General features: G+C 47.0%; 1 protein-coding gene across 1 annotated transcript; it reads right to left on the bottom strand.

Annotated features, from left to right (window-relative positions):
- Nucleotides 1–13648: 13648 nt before the first annotated feature.
- On the bottom strand, nt 13649–17335 carry LOC102054631 (G-protein coupled receptor 35-like). The gene is made up of 2 exons (XM_005441731.4): nt 16736–17335; nt 13649–15368 (listed from the first exon to the last, which is right to left on the bottom strand). Exon 2 carries the CDS (start codon nt 15340–15342, stop codon nt 14407–14409), a length of 936 nt encoding a protein of 311 aa, XP_005441788.1. The 5' UTR covers nt 15343–15368; nt 16736–17335; the 3' UTR covers nt 13649–14406.
- Nucleotides 17336–17836: the final 501 nt, after the last annotated feature.

Raw genomic sequence — 17836 nt, 5'->3', positions numbered from 1 at the left:
AAGCCGAGTGCAGGTGCCAGCCTCTACTAAAATAATGATCGTGCTGTTATAACAGCTTGCTCTGAATAAACCTCATTTCTTCCTGCGTTGGGTGGGAAGGGTGCTTGCTAAGAGCATGGTAGTCATACAGGGATTGTACTGAGGTGACTGAGAAACTGGTGAAGGTAGGTTATCCTGTAGGAATTTAATGATACCATTGCCTTGAAGTCTTGTGCTTTTGGACTCCCCAGTGTTCCCAGGGATTACCTTACATGCACATGTCAAGCGTGACCTATTTTGGTCTTTGCAGAAAGGGGATTTAAATGCGATGCTGAGCTTAAATTTTCTAGGCCAGTGGAAACTTCCTTTGCAAATCATTTCACTGAACCTAAACCTCCAATTAGGATTGTTCTGGAGCACTCAGATGAACAGTGCAACTGGCCAGATGTGTAGATATTTTTCCAATTCCACCTTAAATCTGCAGTATTCCTCAAGCAGCATGCCTTCACCCACTCCGAGATCACAGCCTGAAGGTTATCTCCCAGCTTGGAAGCGCAAAACTTCCCTGGAGATGCCTTCAGCTGGTGACGGACTTGCAGCCCACCAGCGCCCGGTCACAGCTCAGGCCTTTGCCTCTCTGCCAGAATGGGTGCTGGGTGTCTTCCCGGGGCCAGATCCTCTGCTCCTGCGGGATGAAGCTGCAGCCTGTAGTGCTGCCAGAGAAGGCCAGTGTGGTGGACCCCCAGAGCTCGGCGTGGGGCCATGGTGGGAGAGGGTTCAGGGCCTCCATCGGTGCTCAGCAGCAGAGGGCAGTAGCAGCCTGGGGGATGTGTTAAGTTAAGCAGTCACTAGCTAAAGCCATGACTTGGTCATCACTTCAGCCCTGGCAGAGTTATCCTGTCAGGCGTGGGGTGAAACCCACCTGATGGGTCCCAGGGTGCCTGGCTGTGACATTACACTGCATCTCTGTGATGGGTGTTGCTCCCCATTGTTCGACAAAAAAGTCTTCAACTGAGTTTAATTTAAAACTAAACCGTGTTGCCTCTCAGCTTTGGTGTTCTGAAGCATGGCAGCAGTATTGCTTTGTGCTTGCATAGCTCGCAGCTTGTAGAGGAGCAGCATCTGTCATGTCTCTCTGACCTTGCACAGTTGCGAGTAGAAACACCTCATTTTTGCAGCCGGTGGGAAGAGGCTTTACCTTCATGCTGCCTTTGATCTCTGACAACTTACAGTCAAGAAATTGGTGCATAACCCAGAGTTCTTGCACAAGAAAGCAGTAGTATTTCCAGATTTTTATGTAGGCTGTCAACTAACAGGGACTAGAGTAATTCAGAATGTTATAAAGCAAATGGCTGTAGTTTATGAACATACTCTTTTGGAATGATATTTCCCTGTATTATTGTAAGTGTTGTGAGAAGTGATTCTCTGTGGTCTCCTGACCTAAGACTTAACTCTATTTACAACATGATTATTTGCTGCAGGAATTAGAGAGCCTACGAGACAGTGGAAGTGAAGTTTAGTATTGCAAATGGTGTTGACAAGTTGGATAAATGGTTTAGAAAAGAAAGTATTTGATGAGGCATAAAGACATATGCAAAATTTTGCACATACATAGGAATAGTTGTAAGCACAGATGTGAGATGTGGGTGAGCTTGATATGCTGCAGATCTGAAAAAAGGGATCTGGGTCTTAGGGTGGACTACAAATGGAATATGACTGGAAATGAAATGGAAGATTATGCTGTTGTAGAAGAAAGCAAACATGATTTTGGGATATGCAATTGTTTAAGGTTTTAAAAGAGCTATATTCAGTCTTAGGTGCCTGTCTTAAAAATGAAAGAAAGAAAAAACCCCGGTCAATCCAAGAGAGAGGGTAGAAAACCTAGAAAACAGGAGCAAACACAGTGAGCTACATCTGAAGTGCAGAAGCAGCTGGGTATATTTAGAGCACAGATGTTGACATGTGGAGGGTGTAAATAGGTCTTCAAATAATGAATGGTAGCTATGAAGGGGAAGGAAATAAGTAGTTTGCTATATCCACTGCAGATGGGAAAAGAAATAATGGATTTACACTGCAGCTGGAAATGCTCTGCCTGGAAATTAAAATAAACCCTTCTAATGCTGAAGATAGATGAAACTAGAAATACCCCTTGGTGTGAGGTGTTAATAATAGCAGCCTAGACAAAATTCTGCTAGTTATAATGTGGGAATACTTGAGCTGGCCTATCTTTAGGTGGTGTATTCCTGCCTGTGCTTTCACATGCAAAAGACTGAGGCGAATTAGAAATCACCTTGGATAATGTGACAGCTACATGTGTGTTAGCACTGAGGGCAGCAGAGAAGACCCTAACTGCACACTTGGAGTACAAATCAATGTAATCCCAGAGTGGCATAAGCGCTTACCTTGGTATGAGTTGTCCTTATTTTTTGTAGGTTGACAGTAGCCCTTTATCAGGTGGAATGAACACTAGATTGCTTTACTCCATGCCTAATTTAGCACAGATTTTTTTCCCTGATCTCAGCAGTGGCTACAGCTGACTGAAAGTCAGGAGTTTCCCCATACATCATTGCACTCCATAAAAAGAAACCTAGCAACAGATAGCTACAAAAAAAGGAGGAAAAAAGAAAAAGGAATGTGAAAAGAATTAGTGTCATTTTCTTCAGATGCTTCTTTGCCATCTGCCATCTGTAGGCAAGAGCTAGCTTGTCCTTCCTGGATTATTGGCTAGAAATAGAGGTAAGGGAACTTGTGTCTTATTTTATAATTTTTAGGAGCTGGCTACAGGGTGTTCCAAGTTTCACTGCTAATTTTGATATTAAAAAAGGTAATATGCATTGCATGGATCTGTGGCAAAAGAAGGTAGATCGTTTGTACATAATTTTGTGTCATTTGACTAAACAATGTCTAAATTATTTTAAATACATTATTATGCTGCCAAAATCACTAGTGCTGTGAAAGAAAAGGGTAGAAATACCACCCAGCTGCAGTTAGCATAGATGACAAGCCTGGTGCTAGTAATTGTTGGCTACGTCACTCCTCTACTAGTTTTCCGCAGCTTATTTTGCCTTACATGGAAAAGAATCTAGTAAATAGATACAAACAAGGTATCTGCCCAAGAGTGAAAGAACGCCTTATTTTTACTGTTTAGGTGAATCACTTACCACAAACACCATGAGATTCTGCTCTGTTGTACTGAAATTTAATGATGAGAGCTTGCCCCAGTGTGCTGCTTGCGTTGCAAGTAAATTAACAGTGATCAGAGCATTACTTTTAAGTGTTTTCCCTTCATCTAGTGTTTCTAGCTTTTCAGCAGCATCTTCACTACACCCTCAGATTTAGAGGTTGTGTTGCAGGCACAAGAGCTCTTAGGCAAGTGTGTAGGAGAGCCAGGCTTGGGGCTGGGTGGGTGCTTGGGCAAAGACAGGGGCAGCAGCAGAGGCTGTGTTGGTGCTGGTAGGGTCTGGAGGGCTTGCTGTCAGCAGGGGTCACTGGGTTCAGCGCTGAGGGCTGGCGCACGCAGCAGCCCATAACCCAAGGCAGCAGAGCTCCCATAACCCAAGGCAGCAGAGCTCCCGGTTGAAAGCTCTCAGGTGGAGTTCCTGAAGCGCCTCTTTCAGCGCTGCATCGCCAGCCCGGTGGCTTAGGCAGCTCTCAGGGATGGTGGGGGTCCGGCTGCAGGCAGGCTGAGGAGGACGGCTGTCTGTCCGTCCTTCTGTCCATCCGTCTGTTTGTCCGTCTGCCTGTCCACGTCTCCATCCATCTGTCCGTCTGTCTGAGGCTGCGCCCCTGCATGTCCCAGCTCACAGGGAGTTGCCACTTTGCTGAGGTGGGTATCCAGGGTCTCAGGTGTCTGAAGTCAAGCCAGCATCTCGGTGGGCTTGGAAACATCCCTGCCAGTGTTTCCCCAGTTAACTTGTGGAGCCAAGGAAGAAGCCTACCTTCGGTTACTTATTTAAAAAAGAAAACCCTTATGGACTGTGATATGAAAGCAGATCTAACATGCATTGTCAAGTGTTAACCCTATCACAGGAGATGATACCATGTCACTGGCTTGAGTGGTTCATCCTGTGAAGTTTCTTGAGAACAGCCCTGTGGCCACGAGCTTTTGCAATTCAGCACACCCGCCTGCGGCCAGAGGTGCCTGGGGCTGGTGGGTCCAGAGCCAGTGCTGTTGCCTCTGGTCCAGGCTTGCTGCAGGTGCCAGCTGAGGGCTGCATGCATCACTTCAGCTTGCTGCAGTGCTTTCAGCTGAGGAGAACAACCAGGTTAAAATATTACCTTCAAAGTCTTTGTCTCTGATAACTCCAACATCCCCAATATCTCTAACAGCTTACACAGGCCACATGGCTGACAGTAACAGGGAAGTGCTGCAGTAACAGGCTGTGCTGCAAAAGCTAGATGTCAATAGTGCAATTAGATTTTTAATTTTATAATCAATTTCAAGGGTGTAAAAAGTGATTCTGTGTGCTCACAGAAGGCAGAAAAGCCCCTAATGGGCCATTTTACATAAAGAAGCAATCTCTTGTTTAGGAATTTCCTAAACTACAGGCTGCAGTAACCTGGAAAAGTATCTGGTGGGCTTCCAGCCTGCTACAGCGAGGATGGTCTTCCAGCTTTGCGGTGCAGTGCCAGGGCCCTGCAAATCCAACGTTTCCTGGGCTCAGCTGCGTAGATAGACAGCCCTGCAGCTGGGACTGGGCCACCATGGGGCGTGCTGGATTTCTGCTTCCTCTCAGCCTGACTGTAACTGGAAAAACCCTTGTGGGCAGGCAACCTGTACTGCAAGAGGCTGATTTTCGTGCGAGAGACTCTTCCTCCGGGTGCGTGGGAGAGGCAGTGAGTTCATGTGCTTGATCTTTTTCTCTGGCTGCCTACAAACAAGACCTCTGCACTGACAGGGAAGCCCAGGGGCTCACAGAAATCACTAATACCGTGCAGAGAGTTAAATCTGAGCCAAAGGAAGAAGCTCTGGCTACCAGTGACCAAAGACAGTTGTTTTCAAAAGACCCAAAGACTCAGAGAAGAGTGGGACCATAACTCTTCAGACACTTGAAAAGACATCTTAGCACAGAGATTAATCACTGTACTTAAAATAATAATAATAAAAAAAGCCTACTTTAAGCCTGGAAATCCCACCTGGAGAATATTTACTAAACCTTCTGGTTCATGCTAAACATCTTAGAATCAGGAGTTCAAAAAATAAAGCAGTTTATACAAAAGAAGATGTATAGTAAACTACCTGTGCTTTCTGCTCAGAAATATTAGTCATGGGAAATTCCTAATTTCTCTAGTTTTACAATCCTAATGCATCAGGAACTAAATTTACACAGAATTTTTTGTTTTCCCCACCTGCATACCGTAAGCATTGCCATTTTTTCCATTGCTGTGTCTCTCTTAGATGCTTGCTTGTTTTCTGTTCCCCTTATATCTTTTATGTCACACTGCTACTTTTTGTAACCATCACCAGGAAGAAAGCAGAAAAAGGGAGTATTTTCTGTCTGTGCTGACTGATGTGCTATTTACTTTTCAACTGGAGACTGAGGGCTGTATCCACAATGTTTCTTCTCAAATCAGGATTTTAGAAATTACAGAGGATGCCTCATGGAGAGTTTTCTTTAGCTGTTGCTTTAAAATGAATCCTAAAATATTTTCTTCTTCCTTCCTTTTTTTATGACAGCTTTTTGTGTGATTGACCTTCCCTAAGTTACTGACATCTAGGCTTTGTTGCTCTTGTGTGGGTCATTTATTGATTCAGATCTGCTAGAAATCATTTGATGGTGTAGACTTTGTTGATCAGAGACAGGTTACTCTGGCACAAGGTGGAGAAGCAAAAGGTCAGATGAGGATGGTGAAAGGTGATTCCTCCTGCATTTTGCAGGTTGGTGTCAGGTTGTCTATGGAGCTTGGTAATAAAATGGGTTAGTGAGGGTTGCTGGTGCAGAAGGGTGATCCTGGCCCTTGGGGCTAGGGACTTTCTCCTGCTGGGCTTGTCACTCCCATGCTGAAGGGTTAGAGGAGCAGACCTTGAATAATCATTGCTCCATTTGGAGAAGGGGATTGCTGCTTGGGGTCTATTAGCCACTCGCCTTCTCTTGGCTGTCTTTCTTCAGTCATCACCTGTTTTGTTAAGCTATGGCAGTGAAGGGATTTCACTGAGCACGAAGGCAGCCTGATTTCCCAGTCCCAGCTTTCCCAGTACCTGCTTGCACCAAGGGTGATTAATGGTCTTGCGAAACCCCACTGGCCCTGCATTGGGACCTGTTGGGAGGCGTTAGACTGGCCTTTGCTGCCACTGGAGGGGTGGGTGAGGTTGCAGCAGAATTAGCAGTAAATGCTGCTTTTAGAGAAAAGCATTGGATTTTCATGAAATCAAGGCTCCCTATCACCTGCATCAGCATGGCTTATATAAATGTGTTTAACAACAGAAGGGTAAATATACAAGCCTGAGGAAAAGCTCTGGCACCTACTGCTCTTATCCATGATTTCACCTTGCTGATGAAAGAAAGTGTATGTTTTTAACTTGCATGCATTTCTCCTCGGACATTGCTGTTTGCCAAGCCTGCTGCTTATCCTTCATTATGCCCCTACCTCACAGCAGTGCCACAATCTACAGCAGCAGTGGAGCACCTGGTGGGTGGGCAGCAAAAGGTGCTACAGAAAGAAATGGAAAAAAAGGAAAAGCACAGCTCAGCACTTTGCAGATTCACAGCTAACAAAAAAAGTCCTCATGCTGTGATTTCAACTCTTGCCCTGGCATAAAGTCACTGTGATGATTCAGGCTGTCAGTGCTCATACAGCTGGGGTGGTAGATATGCAGGGCAGCCAGGTCTTATGAAAGATCCCTGACTTTGGTGCGCCTTTTTGTAAGAAACGTATTCTGACCATTGCATCTTGGCTTCAGATTAGGAACAGGTTTCCTTAAAAAAGGAAAGGAAAAGGAATGTGAATGAGATAATGCCTCGGAGACAGGTAAGATTTGGGTATTTCTTGCAGAAAGGTGGGTTTTTTTGGTTGTGGGGTTTTTGTGTGTTTGCTTGTTTTTAGGGGTTGGGGTTTTTTAGGTTTCCTATCAGACCATTTTTGCTGTAGGCCTGGATAAGGACGCCTGGCCCATACTGGAGCTGGATTCTCAGCACTGGTCAGGATAACTCAGAGTGGGAGCAACCAGCTCTGGCCATCATAATGTGCCCTTATGACTGCTGGAAAGACTGAGCTGCAGTCTTTCTGGGATCGTGTACAGAAGATGATGACAAAAAAGGAAAAAAAAAAAATCCTCAAGACCTGGAAAGGATGAGTCCAAATGGCTCATGGAAAGAGTGGTGTGTTTTCTAAGGCACACCTCTTTCCTGCCCATTTGGGGACACATTTCTGCACACCCAAGAATTTGTCACTATTCTATAGCTGATAGATTGGTTAATTTGGTTGTTGCTGAGTTTTTTTGGCTGTGTGTGTTGTTTTGGGGTTTGTTTTCTTGGTGTTTTCCTTTTATTTTTTTTGTTGTTTGTTTGTTTGTTCTCCCTCTCTGTCTTCCTCCCAGCCCCTTCCCCCTCCCTTCCCCCTCCCTTCCCCCTCCCTTCCCCCTCCCTTCCCCCTCCCCCCTCCCTTCCCCCTCCCTTCCCCCTCCCTTCCCTCTTTTCCTTCCCTTTTTTCCTTGCATTATGGAAATTCTTGTGGTGTATGTGCTTCCTCACTGTGCCGGGTACCCTCAGGCTGGGTTGGGGGATATCATAGAGCTTCTGGAAGAAGCTTGCCCTGCAGGCATGGGACCTTCCCCGCCTTCTCCAGCCGTGGCAGCCTGTCCTCTTTCCTTGCCACCCCCTGCCCACGTCCAGCCTTCCCCAGGGGAAAGGAAACCTGCTCTTTCTGCAGCTGGGTGGTTTTGCTGAGCAGCTGGAACCCTGCGTGGTTGTTTGCAGGGTCCAGCTGGTGGCATATTGCAGTGACACTGGACAATCAGAGGCTTCAGGGGACCCTGCCAAGCCCGGCGTTTTGCTGAGGGTGGAGCCATCTGAGGAAGGAAAGCCTCTGAAAGGTAAAAAGCAGAGCTGTGCGGCACAGTTCACCGTCTGGAAAGGGTAATTTGGCAATACAGACATTTCTAAAGCTAGATTTTTGCCGAAGTCTTGTTACCCCCATTTGTTTCCTCTGTCACAGTCACGTAAGGAGTAAAGGGGGTTTCCAGCTGCAGCAGGATCCTGGGGCAGGCTGGGCATGGGCAGTAGTGCTGGGGTGGGGGATTCCCATGCCAGAGGGTCTGGAGGAGGAAGCGGAGGTGTATGCACACCTCTTGGAGCCAAGGGAGAGAGCATTTCTTGCATCACAAACAGGCCTGAAAGACTCCTAGAGCTCCCCGGCACATCCCTCCATGGCGAGAGTTTTGTGGGATGCCTCCAGTGCAGATCCGGGTACAAAGCATGCAGGGGGAGAGGGCAGGACAGCCCCTGCACTGCGGACAGGGCTTGCAAATGGGCACCACCAGCACAGAAGGCGATGGAGCAAAAAGGGCTGTTTTGTCACACGTGTGTGACCTGCAGCAGAAAGCTGCATGTCCCCATTGCTGCTCTGACAGCAGCAGAAACCTTCACACCATCGGGGCATTTGCCAGCACTATGGGGGAGGTTTTAAGTGCATGAAAAGAAGTTGTTGTGATTTCTCTGTTCTGTTTATGCTGACTGATGTGCTGTGCCTTTGTGCAGCTGGAAACTGAGGAAACTTGGCCAAGCACAAAAGTGATGTATGCTCTTCAGCATCTGGCTTACGCTGCCCTATCTGAAAGCAGAACAGCAATTCCTCTTTTGGTTGCTTTTACAAAAAAAAAAAAAAAAACGTTGCTCAAGTTAAATAGGGAAATGTTTCAAGGGAAACTAGAGCAAGAACTGAGTGGTTTGTGTGTTTATGAGGAAAAGGAAAGTGGAAATAGACACCAGTGGAAATAAATAAGCCTGGAGTTTACTGGGGGAAAAAAAAAAGCCAATGTGAATTAATAAAAAAACAGAAATGTACTGGATTTTATAACTGGTTTCAGTATCGTTACCTCAAATGTACCTTGCAATGATCACATGAATAAATTTGTCACCGTCAGCGCAGTCTGAACCTGGGGCATGCCTTTAAATGCAAGATCTGGGAAACACGTTTTTGAAACAGAGTGCTTTTTCTGCCATGCTCTCATCACCATGGCAAGCCTTTTCTCTCTTTTTTTTAAACTTTTATTTTTTTGAAAACCGGTGAGGGAAGCTGCCTGGTTAGGATCCATGTCCCAGGCAGGCAGGTGGTGGGATCCACTTCCCTTTTACCAGGGGAAGGCAGTGGGTGTCCAGGGAGGCACGTGCTGGGGTGGTCCTGGACCCTGGATGCCGGGGAGTGCATTCCCTCTGTGGGAACTCTCTGGCAGGGCCTCTGTTTCCTAGATTGTGCTTTACCTAGCGGGGAAATTGGTCAAGCCATCTGCGTCCACTGAGACCTCCCTGCTGGGACTGAAATATCTCTGAGGTTCCTGATGTGAGAGGTGAGAACAGAGGATTCTTAAAAAAACAAAATAAAAAAAGCCACAGACATGCATACCTAGAGCAGTGCTGTTGTATTTGAGCTCTCCTGTCTCTTCTTCCAGAGCTGGAGCTGGGACTGGCACAGACCACCATCCCTCCGGAAGGCATGAGGTGAGGTTTCCCCCTTGCTGCTCTCTGCCTACTGAAAACATCACCTGCTTTGCCCAAAGGGCTAGAATCCACCATTTGTGTCCAGCCAGCTGGTAAAAGAGAAAAATTCCAGGTATGTTATTAAGGTCAAATGTATTATTGCACCTCTGAAATTTTTCAAAGTTTTGTTCTTAAAAAACAAAACAGAAGCCAGCTCCCGCCTCACCCCCCCCCCCAAAAAAAAATAAATAAAAATTGCTAAAGCACTGTGAATATAGCCTTATCACTGGAGATGAAAATGTGTAACTGCAGTGGCAAAGATCCCAGTGATGTCGAAGGGCACAGCTGTCTATGCTGGTTCTAACGCTCCAAAGATATTCAGAATTTCCAAAAATCTTACATGCTTCAGTAATTAGCCCTGAGGAGAAGGGGGAAATGTAGTCCCCACCATAGGCTGGCTCTCCAGAAAAGCAAAGCCAAAGGTGCAGTTGTTGGTATTTCCCACCGGGGCCACATGCAGTACAGTGGTGACAATAATACTGAATACACCCACCAGATTAGTTTTACGACCAGCAAGCCCATCACATCATCAACCAGTACGATATAGTACAACACAATGATAACTTTAGCCCAGGCCCCAAGGACAACAAACAGCCCAACAGGGAGTGCATACTGCGAGTAAACAACACAACCCTGAGACCATGGGCAGCAACTTCAAAAGCAGAGGAATCAGCGTTGTGGGCGATGATTGTTAAACCAATACAGCACTGAGAAATGCCGTTCCTTCAGTCCCTGGTGGGTGCAATGTGACTTTTGGTGGAAATGTGATATGTCTGGAGCTTGTTTTTATGCAGCAACACAGGGTAAGGATTAAACAAGTGACTGTGGGCTGTGGCATCCACCAACAGCAAGAGACCTACAGACTCTTGCAATTTTGAGGCTGATAAAAGTCAGGTTTGAAATAGCCGTGCCAAATTTTTACCAAACCAAAGCAGGGAGCCTGGCTTGGAGGCCAAGGGCCAGAAGTATGAAGTGTTCATCTTGATAGAAAGATGTCAGCAGACAGAAGTGAAGTGAGAGTTTTGAAGTTAGTAAAGCTGCTGGCAGACTGCTGCTGGGGTTTGTGATGGACAAAACAAAAGGGTTGCAGGTGCCGCAGCCTTTTAGCACCTCCGAGGATGAGGAGTGCATGGTGTCAGATGCTGTCCCCGGCTGGGGCATGCAGTGCCCACACAGGACAGCTTATCCTGTTGTGGAGTGACTCGGTGATGTTTCTGAGCCTTCATTCAGAAACTGAGAGATATAGGAATGTTTTTATCGATGATAATAATGAGCCACCCTGATTTTCACTTCCCCAGAAGTGCCCTCTTTCTGGCTTTGATGAAAGCATCTTTGCAGTATGTCACAGTTTTTTGGTAACAGCTTTCACACTTTCCCCCCACACTTGACATTCAGCTGAACTCTCATTTTTCGGTCAGCTGCCTTGGTTCAGTACTTGGCAGCAGCGTTCATTTAAAATGTGACAGCAACAGCAAATGGAAAGCCCCAAGCAAGAAAACTGTGTGAGATGTTACTAGACCTGTGAGCGACAGTGTGAAAGTTAGAGGGAAGTTTGGATGTGTTCCTGCACTCTGTCTGTGTGTCCTGCCCTTGCAGCCAGCTCCAGTGTGCTGCAGGAGGTCCGCTCGTGCTTTCCAGTGATCTGTTTTTTTAACAAGTCCCTTCAGTGCTTGTGAAGGGTATCAAACTGCTTGTGTTCAGCTCTCATCAGTTCATAGAGTTAGAATTAATATAATGTGGGAGATGCCAGTGCAAGATGTTTGTGCCTGCCTGTGTCCTGCAGCTGCTGGGAGGGCAGTGTGGCCTGCTGAGGGCAGGATGTGGTCATGCATGGTGGGAGATACCTGGCTCCACCAGCCTGGGAGGGGTAGGTTCCAACCCTCATCACCTGCAAAGCATGAGGTTGCTGTTGCCCAAACTTGGCTCCAGAGAAATCTGGGACATCTGAAACACAGAGCGCGTCCTGTGGTAAAAGGTCAAGTTGCACATATTCAAAAGCTTGGTGGGTGTGATGAGATAGCTAGGTTTTGCAGCAAGATCAAAGCAAGCCAGGAAAGGCCTGCTCTACCTGGGTAGTTACGGTATTTCTGTGCATGGGGTGGGGGCAGTCTGCCTTCCAGGCAGTGGTGGAAGAATTGGTATTGCCAACAAGAGCAAGTACTCAGATCCCTCTTGTCTCCTGGAGGTGGCTGAACCCACAAGAAATGTCTATTACTGTAGGTTGCGGCTGTCTGCTCACTGCTTAATGCATCCCTCAGCTCTTCGCTGTATGGTATGGGAGAGCTTGGCTAGATGAGGTATGAATTTAGAGGACGTTCCTTCCACTAAATCAGCTCAAAAGCTCCAGGTGGAAAAAGCAAAAAAGAAGTGAGTACACAGAACAGCATAATTCAGTTTTCTAGCTAGGGAGCCTGAGGGGGTTTCTTGGTCCTCGTCCCACATATTTCAGCCCCAGCACATCTGAGCCCCTGACTGCCCTGTACTTGGATAGACCCTGCTCAAATGGTGAAAAACAGAGGTTTTGGTCCTGTGTCAAAGTGACAGTTTATTGCATCTCTTTTCTGAGTGTGAAACATGTTTTCCTGCCTCTTTGCCCTCACTAGCCAGCTCCTCCTGTGCAGTCCTTCGGAGCAGTGGTGGTCCCGCTCAGAGCCATCGTGGAGGCTGGCTGGGGCAGTGAGGACCACCCCTGCACTCCCTGCCCAGCACCATCCCATACTGGCACAACCCAACCATCTCCTCCACAGCCCCTCCAAGGCTCCCCCCTGTCTCCAAACCTCAGTAAGGATCTCAGAACTCATGGTTGTGCAGAGGCTTTGGTGTGAGGCTTCTGTGGTAGGGACCTCTGGCCATCTTTGGCCAAGCGTTCGTGTATTTCTGGGCAAATGGCTGCTAGAGGAAGGGGTGTTACTCGGAGTGAGACCGCTCAGCAGAATCTACTCGGAAATGCTTTGTTTGTAGGCTGCTTTGTATCTCCTCCACCCATTTAATCAGTGGTTGATTACTGAAGGAGAAGTATTTTTTTATCTGCATCTGAAATAGCAGTTTGCTTTGTTCGGAGCTTTCACCTCTGAGGAGCTCCCACCCATGGTGGTGAGACTGTGTAGAAAAAACACACCAGCAGTCAGGTAATCTCTGAAATCACTCTGCTCTCGGCACACAAAGGCCATACCGGGGAGGAAATCTTAAAGGTGTATTTAGCTTTATTGGGGACCAGTCCATCAGGTTAAAGACACTAAGATGCTTATGTTAAAAGGGGAGAGACCAACCTCCTTAAAAGGCCTTTTTTGCAGTCAGAGCCTCTCCTGCTCTCCCTCCTCACTGTGCAGTGAGCAAAGGCAAGATCCTGCTTTCAGATTTTGGTGATGACAGAGCAGATACCCCTAATTTCTATGGGGATCTCTGGCAAGCATGGTGAGAAGCCTGCATCCCCTCGGGAGGCTGTCAGGGCTTGGCTACTGTCCCGTGCAGATGGCACAGGCTTTGAGCAGCAGCACAGCCACTGCCCAAGTGTATGGAGGGCCCTGCTCAACTATGGTCTGCAGCAGAGCCTCTCCTTGAAGGGTTTCCTCCTTATGGCATGTGCCTTGAGTAGGAGGAGATGCAAAGGCTGAGCTGGATGCTGGGGCTGTAAAGCTGCTTACGTGGTGGCAGGGTTCGGCCCAGCACACCCAGGCAGGTGGAAGCCCAGCCTGGGGTTGGGAGGCATGAATGGAGGTGTGTGTCTGATATGTCCCATACAGGGGCATGTGGCTTTACCTACGTTAGTGGTTTTACCTACTTAGCTGTTTGTGGGTCAGTGCATCACAAGGTGGTATGCACCGCTCTGCCTTTGAAAATCCCAGTCTCCGTTGCAGCTTATACCCCCTGCCCTGCACTGGACAGTGGGGAGGTGAGCTGTCCCTCCTGGGGACAGACAGCAGAGCAAGTCCTTATCTCCCACCTTTTCCATTTAACTCATTAAGAGACTGAACTCTGTGCTAGTAACACAACTTTATTTATGTTGGTTTCTTTGGAACAGCTTGCTGCCACTTTCTTTAGACAGTCCTTTGCATTATAAGGCTGAATAAACCCCTAATACGGGGTCCTTATTCCCACTGCCCCACCTCAACTCTTTGGATAGGAGTTTTAATGTCATTTTACTCAAACACTTTTGACGTAAATTTTTTTTCCCCAGTCAAAGCACTTGCAATTTCTTATCACCTTGTACTGAAATTGATGACCATTTTGTAGCTGTTACATAGTATGAATGGTTTTGTGAAGCTATCTAAAGCAGGCTAAAACTGTCTCTGCTACCGTGGCTATGCATTATTACCAACTAAAAAACAAGATGTTTGTGATTGATAAAAACATCCTCCTGTCTTTTTCTTCTAAGTGGTTTCACTTAGACTTTTAAAAAATCTTTTTATATTTGGAATAACCTCTGTTTATATGTCACAGCTACAGCTGTATAAAAGCTGATCCAATGTGAGGGTGAGTGATAAAAAAAAACCTTTACCACTGGCTGTACTTGTTTTGGCAGAGAATTATCCATAGCAAGCTAGATCATTACATCAGGATCTGGACTGCTATGGTTGTCTGAATCAGGGCTAATTTTCATGTGTCTAAATCATTCCCATTAGTAGAAAGTCCCTCAATCCCACTCACAGAAAGAAAGTGGGAAAGCCTGCTATTGAGTCCCAGTTGAACTTGAACATAGCAAGTATCAAATGTGAGCTGCATGGGTTTTGCATTAATGCATTACATGTGGGAGCTGAATGTCAGCTTCTTCACTGGCTTCAAATTTGGACTTTGCTAGCTTGGGAGACGCTTCCTTAAATTCCTTGTTGACAAAGTAGTAACAAATAGCATCCAGGCAGCAGTTTGTGTTTGCGAGGACTGAGGCAAGGTGAACAAAATTATTGACCCACTGTATTGCAGAGCAGTTGGAGCTGGTGGAGTCCATTATAAAGCGAAGGAGATGCCCGAGGTAAAGAGGTAAAAAGCATATGATGAACACAGCCATGTTTGCAGACACGATGTAGATGGCCTTCCTGATTGACTTTTCCTTGTGACAATATTCATTCTTCTTTCTCATGAGTTCTGCAATGACTTGTATGGAGCAATAACTCAAGATGATCAATGGTATGAAAAACCCTACAATAACAGCACACAGTGTGATCACTGAGGGCTTAACGGAAGGTTTTTCAAAGCAAAGTTCATCTTGTCCTCTGTCCTCTAACTTTTTAATGAGGGACATCACACAGATGACGACTATCCAGAGAAATCCAGAGGCACAAGCTGCCTTCAGGGGTGACCTCAGCACCTTGGCTTTCAATGGGTACTTGATTGCAAGATACCTATCAGCTGCTACGACAGTGATGATACCGATGCTCATTAGGCGGTTTATGAAATAGCCACCTTCAAGAACCAAGCACCAGCTACCTACCTTCAGCTGATTGAAGTGGGATAAAGTTTTAAAAGGCAAACTAAACAGCAGCAAGCAGTCAGCCACAGCCAAGTTGACCATGTATACTCTGGTTTCTGTCCATTTGCCGAGTTTGCAGCAGAACACCCACAGCGCCGACATGTTCAGCAAAATGCCCAAAAGCAAAACTGGGATGTAAACACACAGCTGGACAAGTGGAAAGCTTTCATAGGCTGTGATATTGCAGCTGCTAGGGTTCATTTTGGGTCTATCAAGATGCACAGTTCCTGAAAAAGCAGATTAAACCTTTTAGAAGCTAGACTCTTGACTGAATCAGTGATTAATCCAGATAGTTCAGGGCTTTAGCAACAGTGGAAACCAGATTGTGGAGATGACTCTGCAGAGCAGAGCTGGCTGTAGGGTACCTTGTGGGAAAGAGGGGAGTGCGACACAAGCCTGATCAGTTGTGGGGAAGAGAAAAGTGCAGGTTCTCACTGGGTCCCATGGAGGGAAGACTGCTCGTGGAGGCAGCAGGGGAAAATGCTTGGGCCTCCCTTTTGGGCCAGAGTCAGACCAGGCAGTGGCAGGTATCCTGCAGCTAGCAGTTATGTGAGCTGTTATCAACCATCTGAGAATGGAAATCTGACAATGAGAAGGAGATGCCTAAACCCAGCTCTCATCCCTTCCCTTGTAATGGTGCTCAGGAGAAGCCAACCAACATCCTCATAGCTCAAAATATTCCAGGAGATATGCAGCAAAAGAAAGCTGTCCTCTCCTTCAGTCCTGAGCTGTGTCTGCACCACTTCTCGTTAGTGGTAACAGCAGTTATTAATATCTCTCGTTAGTTTTAGCTGCCATTGAATCTGTACTCAGTGGTAGCATTTAGTGGTCTGCGTGTACTTTTCAAAGAACATGAAAGTTGATCTTCATCTCAGAAGTATTACAGCAATCTGCCATGATTCCAACACCCCAAAAACCCACCAATGCCACAGCACTAAATTTCACAGCAGCCACGTGAAATAAAGATGTGAGCTGTATCTGATCTAGTGGGTGGTTTTATCACCCTGGATTTAAGGGCAATATTGCTGGCACTCCTGCTTCGGAGGAGTTAATGCAGGACTATATTCCAGGTGCAACCGTTCACGGATAGAGACCAAGGAGGTCTGAGATGTCTTTGGATTTTCCCTGCAAGAGGAACATTGCTCCATGGGTGCAGGTTCCCGGGATCGAAAGCATCCCGAGTGAGCAAACCATAGGGCAGCACTGCAGCATCTACATGCATCTGCAGCTCTGGGCTAGCTCTGAAAATCACACTGCTAAGGAATCAGGCCAGAGACCTCTTTGGAGGTGAAGGAACGTGCTGCAGCCACTACCTGCGGCAGCTCTGTGCTTTGGATGTGAGGAATGAGTTATAACCCAGAAGGTATAAGGGTAGATCATAATAGAAAATGGGGATCTAGCAAAGGCTGAGACAGCCCTTAAGCATCCAAAACATGTCTAATGTGGCCAGTATCAAAGTGAGCCTTAGAAAATACACAGGCTCCAGCCCTCTCTCAGCTTCTCCACCACCATTTTAGTGTCCCACCATGTCTGGGGAAGGCAGTGTCTTGCAGAGCTCAAATAACCAGGTCAGCAAATAGCCAGGAAGAATTACCTGCTTGCTTGCTTGCTCGGAAAGCGTGAATGTTCCTCCAGACCAGCTGCGGTGCGATGTGCAGGCACGATGAGCCCTTGTAGCAGTGGTCCTGGCATGTGACCAGCAAGGTGTCCTGCGATGACCGCTTGCTGGTGGTTGTGACAGCAGCAATGTTGGTCGAGGAAGCACCCCCACCCCTCCTCAACGCATTTCCCCGGGGTTGAGCTTCCTCTGTCACCACTGGCGTGGTGGCTCGTAATCACCCCCTGTTGACTGAGAAGCCTGCAATACCCTGCAGCAAGGCGAAATGCTTGTCTGCCGTGTGGCCCGGCAGATTCCTCTGCTGATGGAAGGGCTTTGGGTTTTAACTTTGATTTACTTTCCATTGCGTGATGTCCCACCGGGCAATGCACATTGACCTTTCTTGCCCAACAGGCTGTGCACATGGCTTGCAGGGGACCTGTTGGCCTGGAGTGTCCTGAGGTCTTCTCTCTGCCTTCTAGACCGCCACTCCTGCTGGGGAGGGAGGGGGGACTGCCACCTGTTGTCACACTGCTGACCCCCAGCACAGAGCAGCCCTGGCAGGCCCCCAGTGCCATTCACAGAGCTGTTGGAGAGGTGAGGGCTGCACTCTGCAGACAGTTTTGCGATTATTATAACTGGGTTTCACTCTGAATCACAGTAATTGTTTCACCTTCCATAGTTCTCATCAACCACCAATTCTGAGAAAATGTGACACCGTGACCCTTTGACCTGCTGACTTGGTGACTGCTCTACAGTTGCAGGCACCTGCTGGGCAGGGGCTCCTTTTTGGCTGCCCCTTGCAGCCTGCTTACAAGAAGAGTCCAAACACGTTGATCAACAAGCTCAAGGGTCTCGCTCTTAGTACCTTGAATTGCTGTCTTGGCCAAACACATTTCCCCTTCCCACTTTTCAAGTCATCTTAGAGCAGCTTCTGGAGTATTTCTGCATTATCTGCGTATTGCAAACCAGCATTTGAGATTAATTCCTTGCCACTGTATAGTCAGCGTAGAGCTTAGCTTAAATGCTTCTGAGTTTCCAGGGATTGCTTTTGCCTTTCTTGTGACTGCTTCTTGGTGAATGCTTACAAGTAGCTAC

This window comes from Falco cherrug, chromosome 11 (assembly GCF_023634085.1).
Source record: "Falco cherrug isolate bFalChe1 chromosome 11, bFalChe1.pri, whole genome shotgun sequence".
In the NCBI taxonomy this organism is placed as follows: domain Eukaryota; kingdom Metazoa; phylum Chordata; class Aves; order Falconiformes; family Falconidae; genus Falco; species Falco cherrug.
Note: the sequence above shows the minus strand (reverse complement) of the source record. Positions and strands in the feature narration are given on the sequence as shown.